General features: G+C 35.2%; 1 protein-coding gene across 5 annotated transcripts in view; it reads left to right on the forward strand.

The window, feature by feature from the left end:
* TAFA5 (TAFA chemokine like family member 5) overlaps window positions 1-18869 on the forward strand; it is a 432306-nt gene that overhangs the window by 217620 nt on the left and 195817 nt on the right. For all 5 annotated transcript variants that reach the window (XR_014578642.1, XR_014578643.1, XR_014578644.1 and 2 more), the window contains exon 2: window positions 11215-11364. Coding sequence is in view for 2 of the 5 variants with exons in the window: in XM_083821409.1 (XP_083677535.1) it covers window positions 11215-11364 (150 nt within the window). In the remaining 3 variants the exon portion in view is untranslated. The remainder of the gene's footprint in view (window positions 1-11214; window positions 11365-18869) is intronic.

Consider the following 18869-nt stretch of genomic DNA (forward strand, 5'->3'; position numbering starts at 1 on the left):
AAATTACTTATAGCTTATGGTCAGTTTAAGAAGTTTTTGAAGTGTCTTTATCTTTAAGGTCATATAGTATGGTACATTCAAGTATATGTGCACACAGGTGTTTGTGTTTACCTAAGTACATAATCTCTGTGTTTAGAAAATTGTTAGCTACAGTCTATTCTATGTCTTGGGAAGCATATCTCAGGGTGGTGCACCATGAGTAACAGTAAACCTTGTTCATCAAAATGATGAGTAAAACACTGACAGACTTCATTTTAGTTCCTTTTTATTAAGGACCTTGATCTGAAGAAGTGTTATTTATTAGGCATTCATTGGGAAATTGATAGCATAATTTAACATTTTATTAGCTAGTAAAACTGATAAGCAGTACATAAAAAGATGGACCTTGTTATAGAGAGAACAATAAAAAAAAAAGGTTAATTTAAAGTTTTTTAAAAGGTTATCAGTGTAAAGACTTTTTAACATTGTCTTCTGTGGTATCAACTCATACCTTGAAGTTTTGCTTCCGTCAATAATTTTGTTTGTATCTGTTTTAAAGCCTCTGTGTCTAGCACAAATACAGAATGTATTTGTGCACTTCAAATGTTTTCATCTTTTCAGTGTCTTGAGATTAATTCTGCATCTGGTGTAAACATATGCTACATATCTCATTTGAGTGCTAGTCCTGCTGTACAGTGTAGAGGTGACATAGTGGATGTTGTGAGTTTGCACTGATTGAACACTTAGTTGTTTAAATAAAAGACATTGTTCCTGATAAATAGGACACAGGAAGAGGTTATACATATATATATAAAATCTTTACTGATTTTAAAGGTATGTGGGTTCACTGTAGTCAGTGTTCACTGCGCTGTCTTTGGCCAGCCTTAGATATATATGAGGAACTAAAAAACCTCTTTTGCTGTCACCCTCGTTTGAATTGTGCAGAGAAGAATCTTATCCCATAAATGGTTATCTTGTTGGAGGACTAGAAACGAGGATATAAAAATCATGGATTTCATCCATGAAAACTTTTAGTTTCAGCATGCACCTGTTTCGTAAGTCATTTTGAGCAAAACGGATAAAAATGGTAAATGCAGCAGTGAAGCTGGCCCAGATAGAAGATCATTCCTCCAAGTCTGTGGAACAGCTGAGAATAATAGCCAGCATAGTCATGCTTCTCTGTCACACTTGCGTAAAGCACTCTTCCCAGATAAACCTTTAAAATGAAAGCCATCACTCAAATTCATCACTTAAGGAGTCTGTCAAATTCACTTCCTCTAGTTGGTGATAAAGTCTGGTATTAGTCTTACAGGAAGGATATATTTAGCATGCTGCAACTGTATTTTTTTAACTTTTAAAACAATGTGATCATCTAAAACCCCAGTGATGTACCTACAGTAGTGGGGTTTGTGTTCAGAGTTTTCTTTAGGTGCCCCTTAGGTCTTGTAGTCACTAAAATCTAACCATGTGTTCAGGATAACACCTAAATTAGGGGCTTCATTGCCCTATGCAGTAAACATGGAGATGCGGGTACCACTGAGGAACATTACAGTGCTCTTGTGTGCTCAGTAATGAAACTCTGAGAGCTTACCATAAGGAAACAGCAGACACAGCAGATACATGCTATTGTGTTCTGATCCTTATGCACTTGATTTGAGAATTCATGCTACCACCCAGATTAATTGAACCTATACAACAGAAATGTGCTTTATAGCTACCACAGAGAGAGAGACATTCCAAGAGGCACCTGCAAATTGTGCCTGCTGAAGCTTTGGACCTGAGGATCCTTTGTCTTCTCAAGTTTCTTAACATCAAGCCTGGATTTGGGCTCATCCACAATACTTCTAATTATATTATGTAATTCAGTAGGCCTATATTATTCAGTAGGATTGTTACATTCCAGGCGTAGTAAGACATTCAACATTGATTAAATTTGTTTCCTTTTTGGATATGTGTACCAGACTACTTCAATACCTCTGTTTTTCAGTGTTATCTTTTGCAGTGTTACTAAGATAAGATAATTCCCAGAGTTTATGTGTGAGCTGTTTCACCTGCATGTTCTCAGTAAGTGCACTACCACAGAACACAAAGCCTTGAAAGACTGTTTTGGATGGAGAATGTTTATAGACTCATTCCATGGGAAAAAAAAATGACAAAAGAATGACGTAGCTGAAACACTTTTTCTACCATCAAGTGACTTCAAGATAAGCCTTCCAACTACAATCCACATTACAAAAAATAAAAACAAGAAGAAAAGGAAAATGAGCAAAAACAACAACAAAAACAAGAACAAAAAGCTTTTGGGAGTTTAAAATAACAGTGTATGTGTTTTTAGTTTAAATTTGATTTAGCAGATTAAAAACTCCAGGGGATTCTGGGACTGAACTTCATTTTTCAACCCTAGGTGCACATTCTCTTATTGTTGTAATACCAATTAACAACACAAGGAAACATTTCCTCCTTCATAACACAATGCCATCACTGGAGAGAAAATGAATTCTTATGTCATAAGCTTTTGCTAAAAAGGAAAAGTAGTTGTCATGAGCAGTAATAAAAATAAACACTTATTTTAAAGAAATTGTTTAGATCTTCTAAGAATGCAATGGATGACTTAGCGTGGTCATATTTGTCCTATAAAACTAAAAGAAAATTTCTGTCACTTTAAATTTGTATGCATTCACAGGTATTGGTTAGCGGATAATATGTTCGCAAGGTCAGATATGTCTAGGCAGCAGTTGTTTTCAACTGTGCACTTTGGCCTTCTCATGTTCAAACCTACTTCAGGCATGGAGTAATGACACAGTTCTTGTTGCATAGGAGTGTCATTCCTGCCTAATCAGAAGTTTGGGGTTATTATTTCTTCAGTGCTTTAAGGACTAATAAATATTAACAAAATCTTAAGAAATAAAATTTCAGCATATGGATTTGCCTTTCCCACATGACCTCTACTAGACCAAATTCTACCTCAAGTCTGCTGCAGAACCTCAGATCTTGCAGTGCAGATCTTGATACCAGTTGGAAGGGCATTTATATGATGACATTTTAAGGTCTGGTATATGTGTAAATAGTTCTTATGTTATTCTAGAATGGAAAACCTGAGAAGTTATAAGCACAGTTCACCTGTGCTGCTACATTATGTCTACCTCTGATACGTGACTTTATCTGCATGTTCCTTCAAACTGATTTCATGTCCCTGCAGTGACATATTTTGCTAACACAACAGACTTGTTCCTTCCTGACGTACTGCTTCTGGCTCCAAGAAATGTCAGTAGCTTTTTAGACAAACTTGTGCTTTTTATTCCTGTCTTTCTCAAGAGAAATATCAGCATCTCTCCAATAACAGTTTTCCCCCTGTGGCTACTCTGTTTGTTTTATAAACAGACTAGGTTTATTTTACATGTAGAGGCTGGTAAAGACATGGAAGGGTGCATTTTTCTTTTTTCTTCTTCTTTTCTTAACAGTTTAAAATATTCTAGGGAAATAATAGAGTGACAGCTATGTCCCAATTTATGCAAATAAGCTTAGCTGTATTTAATCCTGAATTCATGCAATTATTTCCTTTTTGTAACCAATGGAGTTCTCCAGAACCAATTAACTGAACCTGCATGAACAGGAGTGAAGAGGAAGCCCTCCGAGCTACAGGTCCTCCTTGGAGGAGCTCTGTGTAGCTGAGATTTGTGGTTCACACTGGCTTACACAGTGGAAGAACTTCTTTAAGAAGGAAGGTCTTGAATGCATTATCTTTTCCACTTATTTTTTTGCAGCATTGGTTATATGATTTCCTTATTTATAAGTTCTGCTTTTAATTCACTATCCAAAAAGAAACACAGAAACTCAATACAACCCCCCTCAAATTACTCCGCAGGCCAGGGGAGATATTTCTGTAACATTCATGAAAGCTGTACCAACATTGGTGGAATAAATTTGCATGTTTTCTATGTGAATATGTGTTAAAACATGGAAGCTGTGGTCTGTCACTGAAGTGAGGAGTGCAAAAGTTACTGGCTTTACTCATAAAGCTTAATGGGTTTCCAGTCTCCATGCTGGCATCAGCAGGACTCCTCAGGACACCTGGCTGTGCAGAGCCCCACAGCCAGGGCCTGTCCCAGCCCCAGACAGGCGCAGGGCAGCCAGGGGCACTGGGGCAGCCCCAGACCCGGGCACCAAGCACCTCCCAGGGGAGAGGTACTGGTTGAGGCTGGGACACATCCTCCAGGACATGGCCCTGCAGGTTTAGGAGGCCCATGGCTGGGCAAGGCAGCACTGTTAGGAGCTGGAGACTGGCCCTGCTGGGGCAGAGCCTGATGGCCCTGGGGCAGACATGGGGCCCTGGGCAGGGTAGGGAGGCCCAGGAGATGGGCCTGTTGAAGCCCTCAGGACCCTGACATAAATTTATCTCTCAGTGCAGTACTTCCCTGATGGTTTTCCTTTTTTCTTTGTGGTAAAACACAGCATATCAAATGTGTTGGTTTTGACATGAGACTGTACAGGAATTTGAGGAATGGCATTGCCATGTCTTCAAACTACTGAATCAAGATGAATTACTCTTTAAAGTAGTGTACCAGATAGTAAAATATATTTAAAAATAGTTTTATGTATATTAATGCCTTGCTTCCACATTTATTTATATATCCTTGACCTTATTTTCTTTCTTTCTTTCTTTCTTTCTTTCTTTCTTTCTTTCTTTCTTTCTTTCTTTCTTCATTCATTCATTCATTCATTCATTCAAGGTTTTCTGCTCTTGAATCCCTTTTTGTATTCACTCTGTATCAGAATTGCCTTTAGAAACTTGTCCTTTATGTTTAAATATTGGCTGGTTTGGTTTTGCATATATTTTTCTTTTTGTTCCATTTTTAATAGTAAGATATAAAGGAGAGGATTCAAAATTATACAACAAAATATTAAGCAATTATATTCAACAGCAATATGAGGTGCAGTAAGTTAGGACATTAGTCTTATCTGGAAAAAATTAAATTTCAAAATGGGTCCTGAATATATCTTGAATCTCCACAGACTCTATTTTCTTTCCTATGCAACTATTTAGAAGAAGAGGATCTATCTTAATTAAAATTTACTGCTTATTTCAGAATGGAAGGGCTGAAAGCTATTTTCCTATCTTCCTAATGTCTGTGCTGTTTATGTGCTTGAGATGGCTAAGTGGTAGTCTGAAAATTGCCATAAGATTAGTAATTACTAAGGGGACATAATGTACTGTGTTGTTGCAGTGAAACTCTGAAAATACTTAAACAGACTCTTAAAAGGAAAAGGCTTTCATCACATTTTTCTCTTGTTATTCTTAACATTTTCTTAACTGTGCATTCTACAGTGAGCTTTCCTTTGTAAAATGAGCACTAAAAACATTTTTTGAGACAAATTCTGTTGTTTTACATAACCAAAATCCTGAATCATTTCCTTTAATATTGGGAAACTATAGCAGTCACATGGCAAGGATGATTCCAGACAAATATAGCACTGAACTTATAACAAAGTAAATCCATGGGAAGTTTTGAAAAATTCAGTCTTCCACTTTTTAGTTTGCTGTGCACCTGTACGCTACATTTGTAAATTAAGATTATCTAAATTAGTTACTTTTTTTTTCTTTTTATTTTTTTTTCAGTAACGATAACATCTGTCCTGTCTTCCATTAACAACACATATATATCCTCAAGAAAAAACTGGTAGAGGTTATTCTTTAAAAATGTTGTCTAACTGTAGAAGCATGAAGAATTGCTGGGTGTAATCTGTTACTTCAACAGACACAGCATTTGTTTCAGTAGAAAGATTTAGATTCTACAAGGTCCTAAATGATGTAGTAAGCATCTTGGAGACAGATGCTTTCATTGCCAGAAACTTTAGTAACAGAAAATAGAAATATATGATTACATTCTATTGGAAAAAAAAAAAAAAGCCTGTGTATTGCATATGTTAAGATTGAAACAAGGTTCTTATTTGAGAGCTGTTTTGAAATTGTGCTGATTCATTTGAACAGGTTTTTCCCATGCTGAGTTACAGAAGCTGAGCCAATTCTGGTTTGTTACTTCACATTAAATAACTTTTTCAGCAGCTTTGTTGGAGTTGCTCTTTCTTATTTTGTACTAGTTAGATTTCCAAAATTTTTCCAGTTGTAGCTTAAAAGTTATTGTTGTTCTTTGGGGCAAACCAATTCTTTGCCATAATGTCTCTTGTTCTGAACTAAAATTGGAAAAGAAAAGGTAATAGGATTATTTGAAATTGGATGATGCTTAATGCAAGAGATCTTGTTGCAGGAAATTTTCTCCAACGAAGGATATATAATATGGAATTCTTCAAATTCTGCTTAAACATATACTTTAAAAAATCAAAATATATTTAAATATTTGATATTCGGGTTAATGTCAAACTGCAAATCATGAGTGATACTAAGTGCTTAAGTTGCACTTTATTTCAGTGGGAATTGTTGATATTCAGCTCTGTTCAGGAGTTGGCATGGCTCTGTTGTCAGAAAGACTTCAATATTGTAATAGAAAACTGCTGAATGTGTTCCTATGATCTGATTTTGAAACAACTCCTGCATTGTGTTCACTGACAAAAGAGTATCTGAATCTAGCCAAGATTTTTAATAACATCTAACTTTATGCATTTTGAACTAAAAGAGCTTGTGTTGCTAGGCATCAAATTGGTGATGCATGGAAAAATTACTCGCTGAAACTGTGATATAAACCTTCATGTACAAATCAGGAAATTTCTGGATGAACATGGAATCTAAAACCCTGGAAAGACCCATGGATTTAGATCAAGTTTTATTGCTATTGGACCCATAAATATTATGAGTTCATCATCTGATTTTATTTCTTTAAATGAATTGAAGAGAATGTTTTCAGCTTTTCAGCATGCATAAATTAAAAAATCATAATATCTATAACTTGCTTGCTGTAATCAGTATGGATTAGACAGATTTTATTTTCTATTAGAGAACAGAAATATTTTCTTCCAGAGAAAATTATCATTTTATCCCATGGTATCCTGCATGTAATATGAAAGTATGTACTAACTGAAGGTTTTACCTATGACATACACATTTTTCAAAGGCTTTATTCTTTTAGTAATGGCATATAGTTGATAACAGTGCTCTTCAAAAAAAATGCTTATTTACATTTAAACTACTTAATGACATTTTTTTCAAGAGAGAAGGTATTAAAGAATTATACATTATTTTATTTTGAGATATATTCTTACTGATTTTTACAGATTTTCATGAAAAAAGTCTCACAGAGAACAGTTTAAGAACTGGCCTCTATGGGACTTCATTAAAAAAAAAAAAAAGCAAAATAGGTGTGTTGAGTATCACAATTTCCTTTCACTGTAAGCAAATTTATAGGTTGTACTAGCTAGAAGCCAAAAACCTAATCCTATTTGTTTTTTTATTTGCCTGATTTTTTTTGTTGCCTTTTTTTTTTTTTATTCAGTTTGACTTAAATTTTTAAATCAGAACCCTGTAGTTCTCCATTTTCCTGAAATAATTCCATAGAGAAGCATCTACATTGATATCTGGGGGATGAAATATCAACTGGCATTTTAAGAATGCAGTACAACATTATAGAAGATTGTTAAAGAACCTGAACTTTTTCTCTCTTTAGTAACCAGATGGTGGCAACACAAAATCAAATAACTTCCAGTGAGGTCTTCATTGCTGAAACATACATATACAAAATAAACATAAAAACAACAGCAAACAAATATTCATTTACTTGGGAAAAAAAAAGATAAAGTTTATTTTAACTCTGAAAGAATCTTTATGCTTGATCCATAAAATAATAAAAAATGACCTTTCCTTGAGGGGGGGGGGGGGGGGTGAGAATAAGCCTTTCATACAGGTCTATGATGTATCAGAGTTCTCTGGCAATGCTTGTCTTTTTTGTCTCAAGATGAGTTCATTCAGGTTGGATAGTGGTGAATTGCTTTGTGTACTGCAAGTACATAAATAGGATCTATTAAGAATATCCAGTCTTTACCACTGTTCCACAGGCAGTGGCTCTTAATCTCTCAATGGGAAAAGCTTCAGTGAAACTCCTCCTTAAATTTCTTATCTGCACTTAGGAGTTGTGGTGAGTGTTCCAAGGCTAAAAAAATGATATTAATTAATATCCTTGAAAGAGGATTATGCCAGCATCCCTGAAAATGAAGGGAAACCTTATTCTTGAAACTTGGTACTTTATAAAAAGTATATTCCTTCTGTTCCATCATTTTGAACCTTACATTTCTAGAGAAAATTCTTAAAAAGCAGAAGTAGCATTCATATCATGTAAGTGAGGTTATGGTGCAGACTCACTTAATGAGACAGAGAAGAACTCCAGATGATTCTCACTCTGGAAGTGGCCCTCCATAACCTTGGCTGATACTTTTCATGCTTTACAGCCATCTAAAGCCAAGTAACAGTGGATGTACAATATGTTGCAGTGCAATCTTTGCAACCTGTGACACAATGACAAGGAAATATTTATGTCATATAAGTGGGAACAGCTGCTGTAACTCTACGATAACTTTCATTTTTCTTCTGCAGTAGAAATAAGAATGGCAACTGACATGATTTTTTTTCCTCCTAGCTTTCCTTTATTTAAATTTATTTATTTATTTATTTATTTTTAATAGGTGCAAGAAGTTCCTTGAATGGCATTATCTTTGTATAGCAATTACTGTCATTTAGGTATCCTAGTTTTCAAAGTTCCTCAAAAAAATGAGGTCACTATGCCTGGAAGAAATCATCATCATCTTTAAAAATGAACAAAAGAAACTGCTGAAAATAATCATTATTTAAAAACAAACAAACAAACAAAACAAAACAAAAAAACTGTCTGAAAATGAACCCATGTAGAGGTAAAGCTGGACAGGTTCAAAAGCAGAAAATATTACCTATAAGCATGCTTATCAACAGTCCCTGCTTGCATTCCCTGGAATTTATCTTGACATAAAGCTTCAGTGTTCTTTTTACTCCAAGTGTAGTCCTTATTCACCTTGACTGTGCTGTAACACCGGTTCCTGTCCTCTGAAATGGGGTTTTATACAATGATCCACCTAGATTATATGATTTCCAATATCTTTTAATGAAAACAGCAAGAGTATACTCTCAAGAATACTTACACATTTCGTATTTTATTTCTTTGGTTTCCATTCAATTTCTGTTCTCAATGCAGAACCCTAATCATGATGTTCAAATGCTTGAGGGGTCGAGATCTAAATACATCTCTGATTGTGTCTTTTTTACTAGATCTACTAAGACAGCTGCATTCCTTGGTAGCAATACATTTTCTGCAACCCAAAATGAAATGTATTTGCAATGGGGGAAAAATGAATGCTGTCAGCTCAAGATGTCTCAGTGTACCTGGATTTCCCTTGTCTGCATTTGGAAAATCAAGTGCCACTTCCTTTCTTTCTAAACCTTTGCTTTCTAACCCAAGATTTCTGAGGATACAAAGAAAAAATCAGCATATAATAGAGTAAAAATCCCCTCATCAGTATGTTTATCCTAAGATGTTTTTGTTAACATGGTGGGTGGAAAAGAATAGAAAGCTCATGAAATCCAGGATTGACCTCAGCTCATAAGTCTGATTGCCAGCAGCCATTGAACAGTACGGTGATTTTGGCTGTCGAATATCTTATTTATATTTATGAAGGCATAATGTCTATTACATATATATATTTGCATGAATTTGTAGAGTACCTTGTTCCATATTCATCTTTGTGATACTCGCTTTTACCATGTTGTAATTCACTGCAGTGTAGGAGTTACAGCAATATAAAATTTACGTGGCTTAGCAGTGAACCAGTCACAATGCTGTTGACAGCCTACAATATTTTACTATTCTGACAGTTTCAAAACAGTATCCACACAATAGGAAGAACCATAAGCTGGTATTTAGAAGAATATACTGGATAAAATTGTTTTCTGAATGGAAAAAAATGCAGTATACAGACATAATCATTACACTTGTAGACTTTAATTAAACACCATTCATAAATGTATCATTAAAAAAAATGATATTAATACAGATTTAAAATTGCTGTTTTTGTCTCATTTTTCAAAAGTCAACAAAATGAAAATAAACTGTGAATATTATGTAAACTGCATATTTTTTTTTAAAATACAATCGTATTTATTTCATTCTCAAATTTTTGTGAAGAGAAAATATAATCGGCTTGTGATTTGCAAACATATTTTTGTATATATTTATTTGAAGGTTTATAATTGATTGGCTACAAAGACAAAATCCAAAATAAATGCTATTTAGTACTCTACCACAAAATCCAGAAATTGTATGTAATACAAAGTGATAGCTGGGATTTTTTTTTAGTCTTACTAAGCACTGAAATTCAATGATGTATATTCTTGCTTGTAAAAAGATAGTATTTTGCTATGCTATTAGCATGCTACTGTGAGTATCAGAGGAAGTGCATTATTTTAATTGTAGAATTTTCACTTCATGGGCGTTTTCACAAACGTCATGGAAACATTTTTTTTGTAACTTTGTCATGTCTCTCACACTGTGATCCAAACTCAGAATCAGGTGGGGTGGATTTTCAATAAAAGCTGCATATACTGGAGAAGTCAATAAAATGCAGAGAATGTTACTGAGTGAACCAGGCATTGTGATTTTATTGTCATTTGCAGAATGGTTACACTGTAAATTTAGGAAAAGACAAAACACCAGCTACTTCAAAAATGAATCAGGTAGGGAATGAGTTGCTATTCAGTTGAGATGAAGCAGGAGCCAAAGAACTGACAAACTTGGGCATATTTTGAAAGACCTTATCTTTCAGAAGCAACACACAAAACAGTTAAGACTTAATTATATTAATGATCATGGGGAAGGCCTTTAAATATCGTCTATTTTTGTTTTCCATATACTTAATCATTGCTTTTCTGAAAGATCATAAAGAGCACAGCATTTAAATTTCATTGCTGTAAAAGCAGGTTGTTCCTTTACTTAGCCAATATAAGTAAAAGTAACCTGTGTGACCTCAGCTCTCTGGCTTTTATGGAACAATAATCATTTTCTGACAGAACCAGTTTGCAGGGTTTTCATATGTCCACCACAAAGAAAAATTGTATGTCATCTCAGTTTTATTATATCCGTCAGCTGGCTGCCCATTTGTTGTGGAGTGTCTGCGGTGACATAGGGCCATGACTCTATTCGGCTGTAATAGATTGCCTGTAGTGCATTCAGTGACTCTGGTACCTGTTGCTGGTTCTTTTTCCAGGTCAACTGGCTGCAGGTACATGTGAGATTGTTACTTTGGACAGAGATAGCAGTCAGCCCCGAAGGACTATAGCCCGACAAACAGCTCGCTGTGCATGTAAAAAAGGACAGATTGCCGGTACAACAAGAGCAAGGCCAGCCTGTGTTGATGGTAAGAAGTACAGATCTATTCAATTAGTTTCTGCCAATATAAGAGTGATGTCAACTGGTAGTGCATCATCAAAATGTAAAGGCTCTGTAGCAGAAATTTTCATGTGTCCCAACTAGTAATAGTTATATGGTCAAAATACCCCAAAGGGCACTAATTCTGTAGATATTTCAATTACAATTTTTAATTTCAATTTTCACTTTTGTTTTAGTTTAATATGCAGTTGAATGTTAAAGGCATGGTATTGTTATATTTTGCATGTGATGACAGCATCAACATTGAAAAGGCATTTTTCCCCCCTGCAATATTTTATTCCTTATAATATTAAACAAACAAGCAAGCAAACCACACTGCAAAAGAGCCTCAATGGTTTTATGCTACTGAGAAGGTAATGTCACAGCTCCTGTGTGAAAGTGAATGTTGCTGAAGAAAACACTGATATTGTAATTTCTGAATACACCTTATGTGTCCAGCATTCCTTCTCTCCTTGAAATTATGATTTTTGTATGATTCACTGCAGAAGCAGTGATAACAAGCAGCCTGGAAAACTGCTGGCATAGAAGGAGGTATGAAAATATTTAACTTTAAAATCATTTTGTGAGACAAATTTCTGTACTACAGATAAATAAGATGTTAACAATGGGGAAATCTCCCAGACAGTTCTGCCCTTTTGCTCATTTGTTAGCAAGCATTAATATTAAAAATAAAATTGAAGATATATTGAAATAGTTGATGTAAAATAGTTTGTTTTGACCTAGGCTTTGTTAACAAAAGTAAAAAGAAGATGCTTATGTCCAGTAAAATAATAAATTCACAGAGTACCTTTGAACACTGACTGGTTTGAGTCCTCAGATATAAACATTGTTGAGAATACCATTCCAAAATTTGGTCTTACCAGTGATTATCAAATATAGAAGACAGCTCAAAGGAGATTTCAGAGCCTACCCACAGATAAATATAGAACATCACGAACATTCTATTTTTGTATTTTTCTTTCAATGTTTTTGGTACTCTGTAACACAGTTTCTTAGCTGTTTCTCTCGTACTGTGGTGCTATACACAGTAATTCTCTTCTTTCCTGTTTTATTGTAAGATCATAAGATTTAGTTGCTTAAGAAATTAATTATTTTCTTGTGTCATTTATTCAACTTTAGCAAAATTACTTGTAATTTAAAAAAAAAATCAACATTTCCTGTTTTAAAATTAAGTTATATAGGAAAATATGAGTTTTGCATCATCTGATGGGAATTAGACGCACATTTTTTCCTCATCCAGATATGGTATAGAGTGAGATTCCTTGACTGTGACTTGGGTGTCCAAAGTAAGTCACTCTGCTACTCACTCTTTGTGTTGCTTTGAGACCCCTCTGGTGAAGAAATTAAACTTCAGATAGAAAATCTGTGTGTCAGTAAGAGGAGATTACTACATCTGGTCCTCTAAGTGTGATACTAGCTTAGTTTCCCAGTATGGAAGCTTTGAGGTCATTTAATATTTGAAAATATATTTTTTTGTTTGTTTGTTTATTTGTTTTTCATTTTGTCAGGAACTAATAAAAAAGGGCCACTTCAAATTCTGCTTTTGCTTTCAATGTGCTTGGTCATCATTTTATGAAATCATAGAACTAGATTGTAGGACCTATGGTTAGATATTGTTTAATCAGATAGGGTTCTTTAGGTAATACTTCCCATTTGAAAAATAAATTTTTTCATGGGAAATTCATTTGAAAAATAGAGTTTCTAATTAAATTATATGTCCAAGTGCTTTCCTTCCAGGTAGTTCTAATAAGACCTAATAATACATTTCTTTATTATTTTGTTTATTGTTGGGCCCTTTGCTAAGAATGATAACTAAAAGATGTATACAACAGAGTACTTTGCTTTTCTGGATGCTGTTAGGAAAAAAAGCTCAAAAGCCTTAATAATACTTAGAAGTGACTAATAGGTTACCAAATTAAGAAAGCATAGGCCAAATCTCTGGTGTGCAATTTTTATTCAGGAACAGTGTTAAAAAATAGTGAAGTTTTATATACCCTAAACATAAATTTATACGAGAGAATAAACAAATGCTTTATCTTGTCTGTAATCTTCTGCTGGCAAATAAAGCTGGCAGATGAGTTGGTCATTAACTAGCAAGTATCCATCTGTGAATTTACCAGGTTCATAGTTTAAAGAATACACACTGAATTTTTCCATAGTGTTTATATTAATTTCTAGAATGAAGTGTTTCAAACACAGCTACTAAATGCTTTATTCTGGCCAGAACATGAAATCTACATAAAACCTTGTCTGAGAAAAGATACTTTTGTTTCTGATGTAAAGTCAAATACTGGTATTTTAGGAACACAACAATAAAACACATATGTTTGTTTTGTTTTGTTTTGTTTTCAGTAAAGAAGGGTGTTTTCATCTGTTGAAATCTTCCATCTAGCAGAGATTCCATTTACTTTTACCCCATTGTCCAAACAAATAAATCCTTCTTTAAGCTTTCTTAAATACGATAAAGAATTTGCTTTTGCAAAATTTATGTTATTTATATTATAGTTGATCCTAAGATTGCATTTAAGGTTTCATTTCTGCTTTAACAAAGAAGTAAATCTGTTGCACAGATATTTTTAATGCCAGTTTGCTTTCCAAAGATTTATTTCTTCTAGTTTTATTCTTTATACGGTCTTGATTTTAATGAGATTATTCTTGAAGTAAAATTAACAGAATTAACCTTAAGACTTTTAATAATTAATGCAAAGTCATTTGCGAAGTAAGCAGACATAGTAAACGTGACCTGCCAACCTACTAATAAGAAAACATTACATAACAATTGCATTACAATTTCTGTCAAACTGTATTTTGAAGCTGCACAGCTGAAGCTGGTAATTTTAACAACTTTTAAGTGCATCAAGTTGCACCTGATTCATTGTTTAATGGAGAGAAGTACCTTAGAATACATTCGGTTATGCTGTATATTTCCTGGGGCTCTGAAATGTGAGTATCAATTATTGCAGCAAAAAGAGTAAGTAATTTAAGGGCTCTTAAACCTCAGAAGCATTGTCTGAGATTGCACTTGTCAATGTAGCTCTTAGAATAAGTCCTGAGTTGATTACCAAAATCCACTCCAATTTCCACTGCTACACAGCTAAGGTCTTTTCCTAAAGAATGAAATACAGTATCTGTCAGATGTAGAAAACTCAAATTCTTAAAAATGAAAATGCAGTGTTCAGAGCTTGGTCTGAGCAGAGCACGAAGAACATAACTTTTCTTCAAATGTTTTCCTCTCGTGGATTTACACTTTTTTTTTTCCCTTTTTTTTTTTTTTTTTTTTTCCCTAGTGGTCTTTACGTATGGCAGACTGCTAATACAATCATAAAAATATGGCATCAGTATTCACCCTGATTTCAGACTTGATTTAGTGTTGATTGTTGCACTATTAGATTCACAAAGTCGTAATGTTTATTTGGTATGTTTGGTTCTGATATAATTTTTATTTGTGAGTGTAGGTTTTGTGATATTTTGATAGTAGTTTCCTTGCACTCTTAGTTTTATTATTATTTACAACTAGCATTTCCTAGTCCTTTTCTTGAGATCAAATTCCATAGCAATGACCTCAGGTGCATTACTTTGATAAGATATAATATTTCAACATAGAATCTGTTTATCACCAGAGTAATTTGCCTGTGTGTCTGTCAAGCTTCATCAGTTTTTTTAATTTGGAGCTTGTGAGAGACTGAAACCTTCAGTAATTTGGACTTGTTTTAAAGCAAGTGACAAAAGTCTTTGATAACAGTATGCGTACACATGCACTCATGGTTTGTGTTCTTTCACAAGAATTTTATCTGTCTGAAAATAAAATTTGTTATGCCAAAGTGTTTCATAGAATACAAGTACATTAACCTGAGAAGCATGTGTCGAACATCTAAATGTTCAATAGGTTCCAATAATTCTGTCCGATACGTATTTATAGCTCAAAATAAACAGCAATTTTCTCCAGAAAATAGAAACAGTTGATGAGAGGAGAAGTGGGTATGAGAGAAGTAATTGCTTGAGAAAATTAGGATGGCAATGTCTAATTTGCTTACCTGAATTCTGTGATTAGAAGATTCTCATGCTTTGGGTTTGAGTTCTGGGTGCTTTTATGTCTACAAAGAGAGATGAGAAAACCTGTGATATTGATCCCAAGTTCCAAAATTCCTGAAATTCTTGAATTTGGAATAGCAGGAACTCAGGTAACTGAGTTCAAAATTTCAGACAATTTATCTGTGAATCAAAGTTTTTTGTTTGTTTTAAATTTATTTGCAAGCATTAACAGCATTTTTATTAACATATATCCTTATTTGATATAATTTGTTCATACATTATGATTAAAGTGCTTTCCAGTTGGCATTGATCGATGTTGTTTTACACAGAACTCTAGATCCACAAGGAAGCCACATTAGTTTCAATCAATAATTTACTGCTCTTCTCATTAGCTCTAGGAGTCTATAGGGAGGTGCAGGGTCAGAATTGATCATTGATAGAATCCTAGGTCATGCACTTGAAACAAAACTCAGTTTAATACCTGAAGGTTCTACCTTATCCACACTGACCAAAAAAAAAAAAAAAAAGTCAGAAGGACACTTTAGCTTTTACATTTAGAATATTTCATGTGTTTATTAATCTGATATTTATATTATTTTGTCCTGGCTTTATTGTGGATATTTGCAAATGTTTTCTCACTGAAAATACTATGCATTTAACTTTGTTACATTTAAAGTATGTCAGTTTGAAAGAAGTAAAACCAAACGGCAAATTGTGATGGATTTGAAATTAAAAGGAGACTGAATAATACTAAGTAGACATTTTGCTGAAACAGAAGCAGTGTGCCATGCAGTGTGAAAGATTTAAGTCAAGGAGCACGGTGAGACTATTTGTCCCTGAGCAAATGGTATTAATTATATTGTAGTGGTGGTAAAAGATTTGGCTATTCTGCTAGGTAGTTATGAAGTTAAATATGTTAGAATATGTAGTTAGCATGCCTTGTTTTTGATGAATTCAAAAGAGTAACAATTTCTTTAAACTGGAGAATATTGTGACTGTAATGAACATCTGGGGAAAATTAGCCTAATAAAATATTCTGATGGGTCCCTGAGGTCTGAAGGACAATGTCACCTTTTTGTTTGTTTTCTTTTTTCTTTCTCTATTTGCATAGAAAGCCCAGGTGTGACAAAATGCTAAAACTAATGGTTCAGTTGCCATATCACAGATAAGATTAGAACTTTCTTACATTTTTGAAGATTCATTTTCACTAAACAGTTAAACTCATTGAGTAGCTGTTGAGTACAAGAGACCTCCTGTCTAGGAGATGTCTAGCACCCCTCAAAATTAAAATGCCAATTTGTAAGTACTTAATATTACTACTGAGTGAAGCCATACAACATAGTAAAGAAATGCATGTTTGGTGGTTTAATATTTGTCTGGGAATATTCAGGCTGTGATCATGAATTTAGTTTCCAAAGAATAAAGCTGTCTTGTTTATAATCAGACCTTTTAAACAAAAGCCTAGAACTTTTAGGCTGGTGGTCATATTTAATGTTGTGTATGTTATTGTTAGGATAGAATAATGCTATGCAACATTAGAATGTCTTTCAAGAAATCGATTGCTTATAAACTGTTATTTTCAGTTTTAGGATACCTTCCTGAGCTTTGGGAGTATAGTGTTTGTTTTTGTTTTGATGCATATGAAGTGTTCCAAACACTGTATATGCTCATTATATGAAATAGTTGTTGAGTACTCATGTTGTACTTTATATTATTAATAATTTATATTTCTTCCTAATTTATATGTGCACTAGATATTGTGGTGGTTTTACTCAGCTGGGCAGTTGAACTCCACCACAACTGCTCTCTCACTCTCTCCCCCTCAAAGGCAAGGGGAAGAAAATACGGTGGAAAGGGCTCAAGGGTTGAGATAAGGACAGGGAGATCACTCAAGAGTTATCGTCATGAGCAAAACACTCAACATAGTGGAAATTAATGTAATTTATTACCTATTACTAACAAGCTAGAGAAGTGAGAAAGAAAGAAAACAAAGTAAAAACACCTTTCCTCCATCCACCCTTTTCCACCTCCTCCTCCTAAGTGGTGCAGGGGAATGGGGGTTGCAGCCAGTCCATAATGCTTTGTCACCCACCACTCTGTCACTGTTACTTTCTGCCCCTGCTCCAAGTGGGGTTCCTCCCACGGGATGCCATCCTTCGTGAACTGATCCTGCATGGGCTTCCCGCAGGCAGCGGCTCTTCAAGAACTGCTCCAAGATGGATCCGTACCATGGGGTCCATCTGTCAGGAGCAAACTGCTCCAACATGGGTCCCCCACAGGCGGCAGCTCCCCCCAGACCCCCTGCTCCTGCGTGGGCTCCTCTCCATGGGCTGCAGCTCTGGCCCAGGGCCTGCTCCTGCAGGGGCTCTCCATGGGCCGCAGCCTCCTCCAGGCCACATCCACCTGCTCCACCGGGGGCTCCTCCACGGGCTGCAGCGTGGAGATCTGCTCCATATGGGACCCATGGGCTGCAGGGGGACAGCCTGCTCCACCAGGGGCCTCTCCACAGGCTGCAAGGGAACTCCTGCTCCCATGTCTGGAGCACCTCCTGCCCTTCTTCTGCACTGACCTTGTTATCTGGTTCTCACTCCTCACTCTCCCAGCTGCTGTGGCGAAGCAGTTTTTTTCCCTTTTTTCAAATATGTTCTCACAGAGGTGCAAACAACATCACTTATTGGCAGCAGGTCCCTTTTGGAGACGGCTGAAAGCGGTCCTTATCAGACATGGGGCAGCTGTTGGATTCTTCTCACAGAGGCCACCTCTCCAGCCCCCCACTACCAAAACCTTGTCACATAAACCCAGTACAGATACAGATATAGATATGGATGATATAGATAGATAGATAACTATCTTCCTTTGCTTAGGCAGTGGAAGAAGGGTAGCAACTATGCATTCACCAGCCCCATATATATGAAACTTAGTTTTCAACATGATTGAAATAAATAATAATTCCTTTCTCCTCTTCCTTACCCCAACTCCCATATATGCAATCACTACTGCATCTGTACATTCAGACGCATCAAAACATGTTACTCATTATTTTAATTCAGCTACCTCTAAACAACTCCTTCAGAATTTTAAATGTTCCTGATTACTGACAAATGAAGTAAAATTATGTGACTCACAGGCTTCCTATTCTCAAGCATGGTACTGGCATGTTATGACAATTTCCACTTTGTGGGTCACTTTTCATTTAGAAATGCACAGGGAGTTGAGTATCACTGCAGTTGCTTTATTTCCTGCTTGCAATTGATAAGGACAATGTGAAATTCCAAATCAAGTTAAGCAATAGCTCTTACCCTAATAATATCATCAACTCGGAAACACCTTATAAGCATGCTTTTATGAGATACTTGTATTACCCTGAATGTCATGTGTGGTTTAGAGACTGAAGTGCGGCTACAGAAGAAATGCTACTGTTCAACCCCAATACAGAAAATG

This window comes from Anser anser, assembly GCF_964211835.1.
Source record: "Anser anser genome assembly, chromosome: 1".
In the NCBI taxonomy this organism is placed as follows: Eukaryota; Metazoa; Chordata; class Aves; order Anseriformes; family Anatidae; genus Anser; species Anser anser.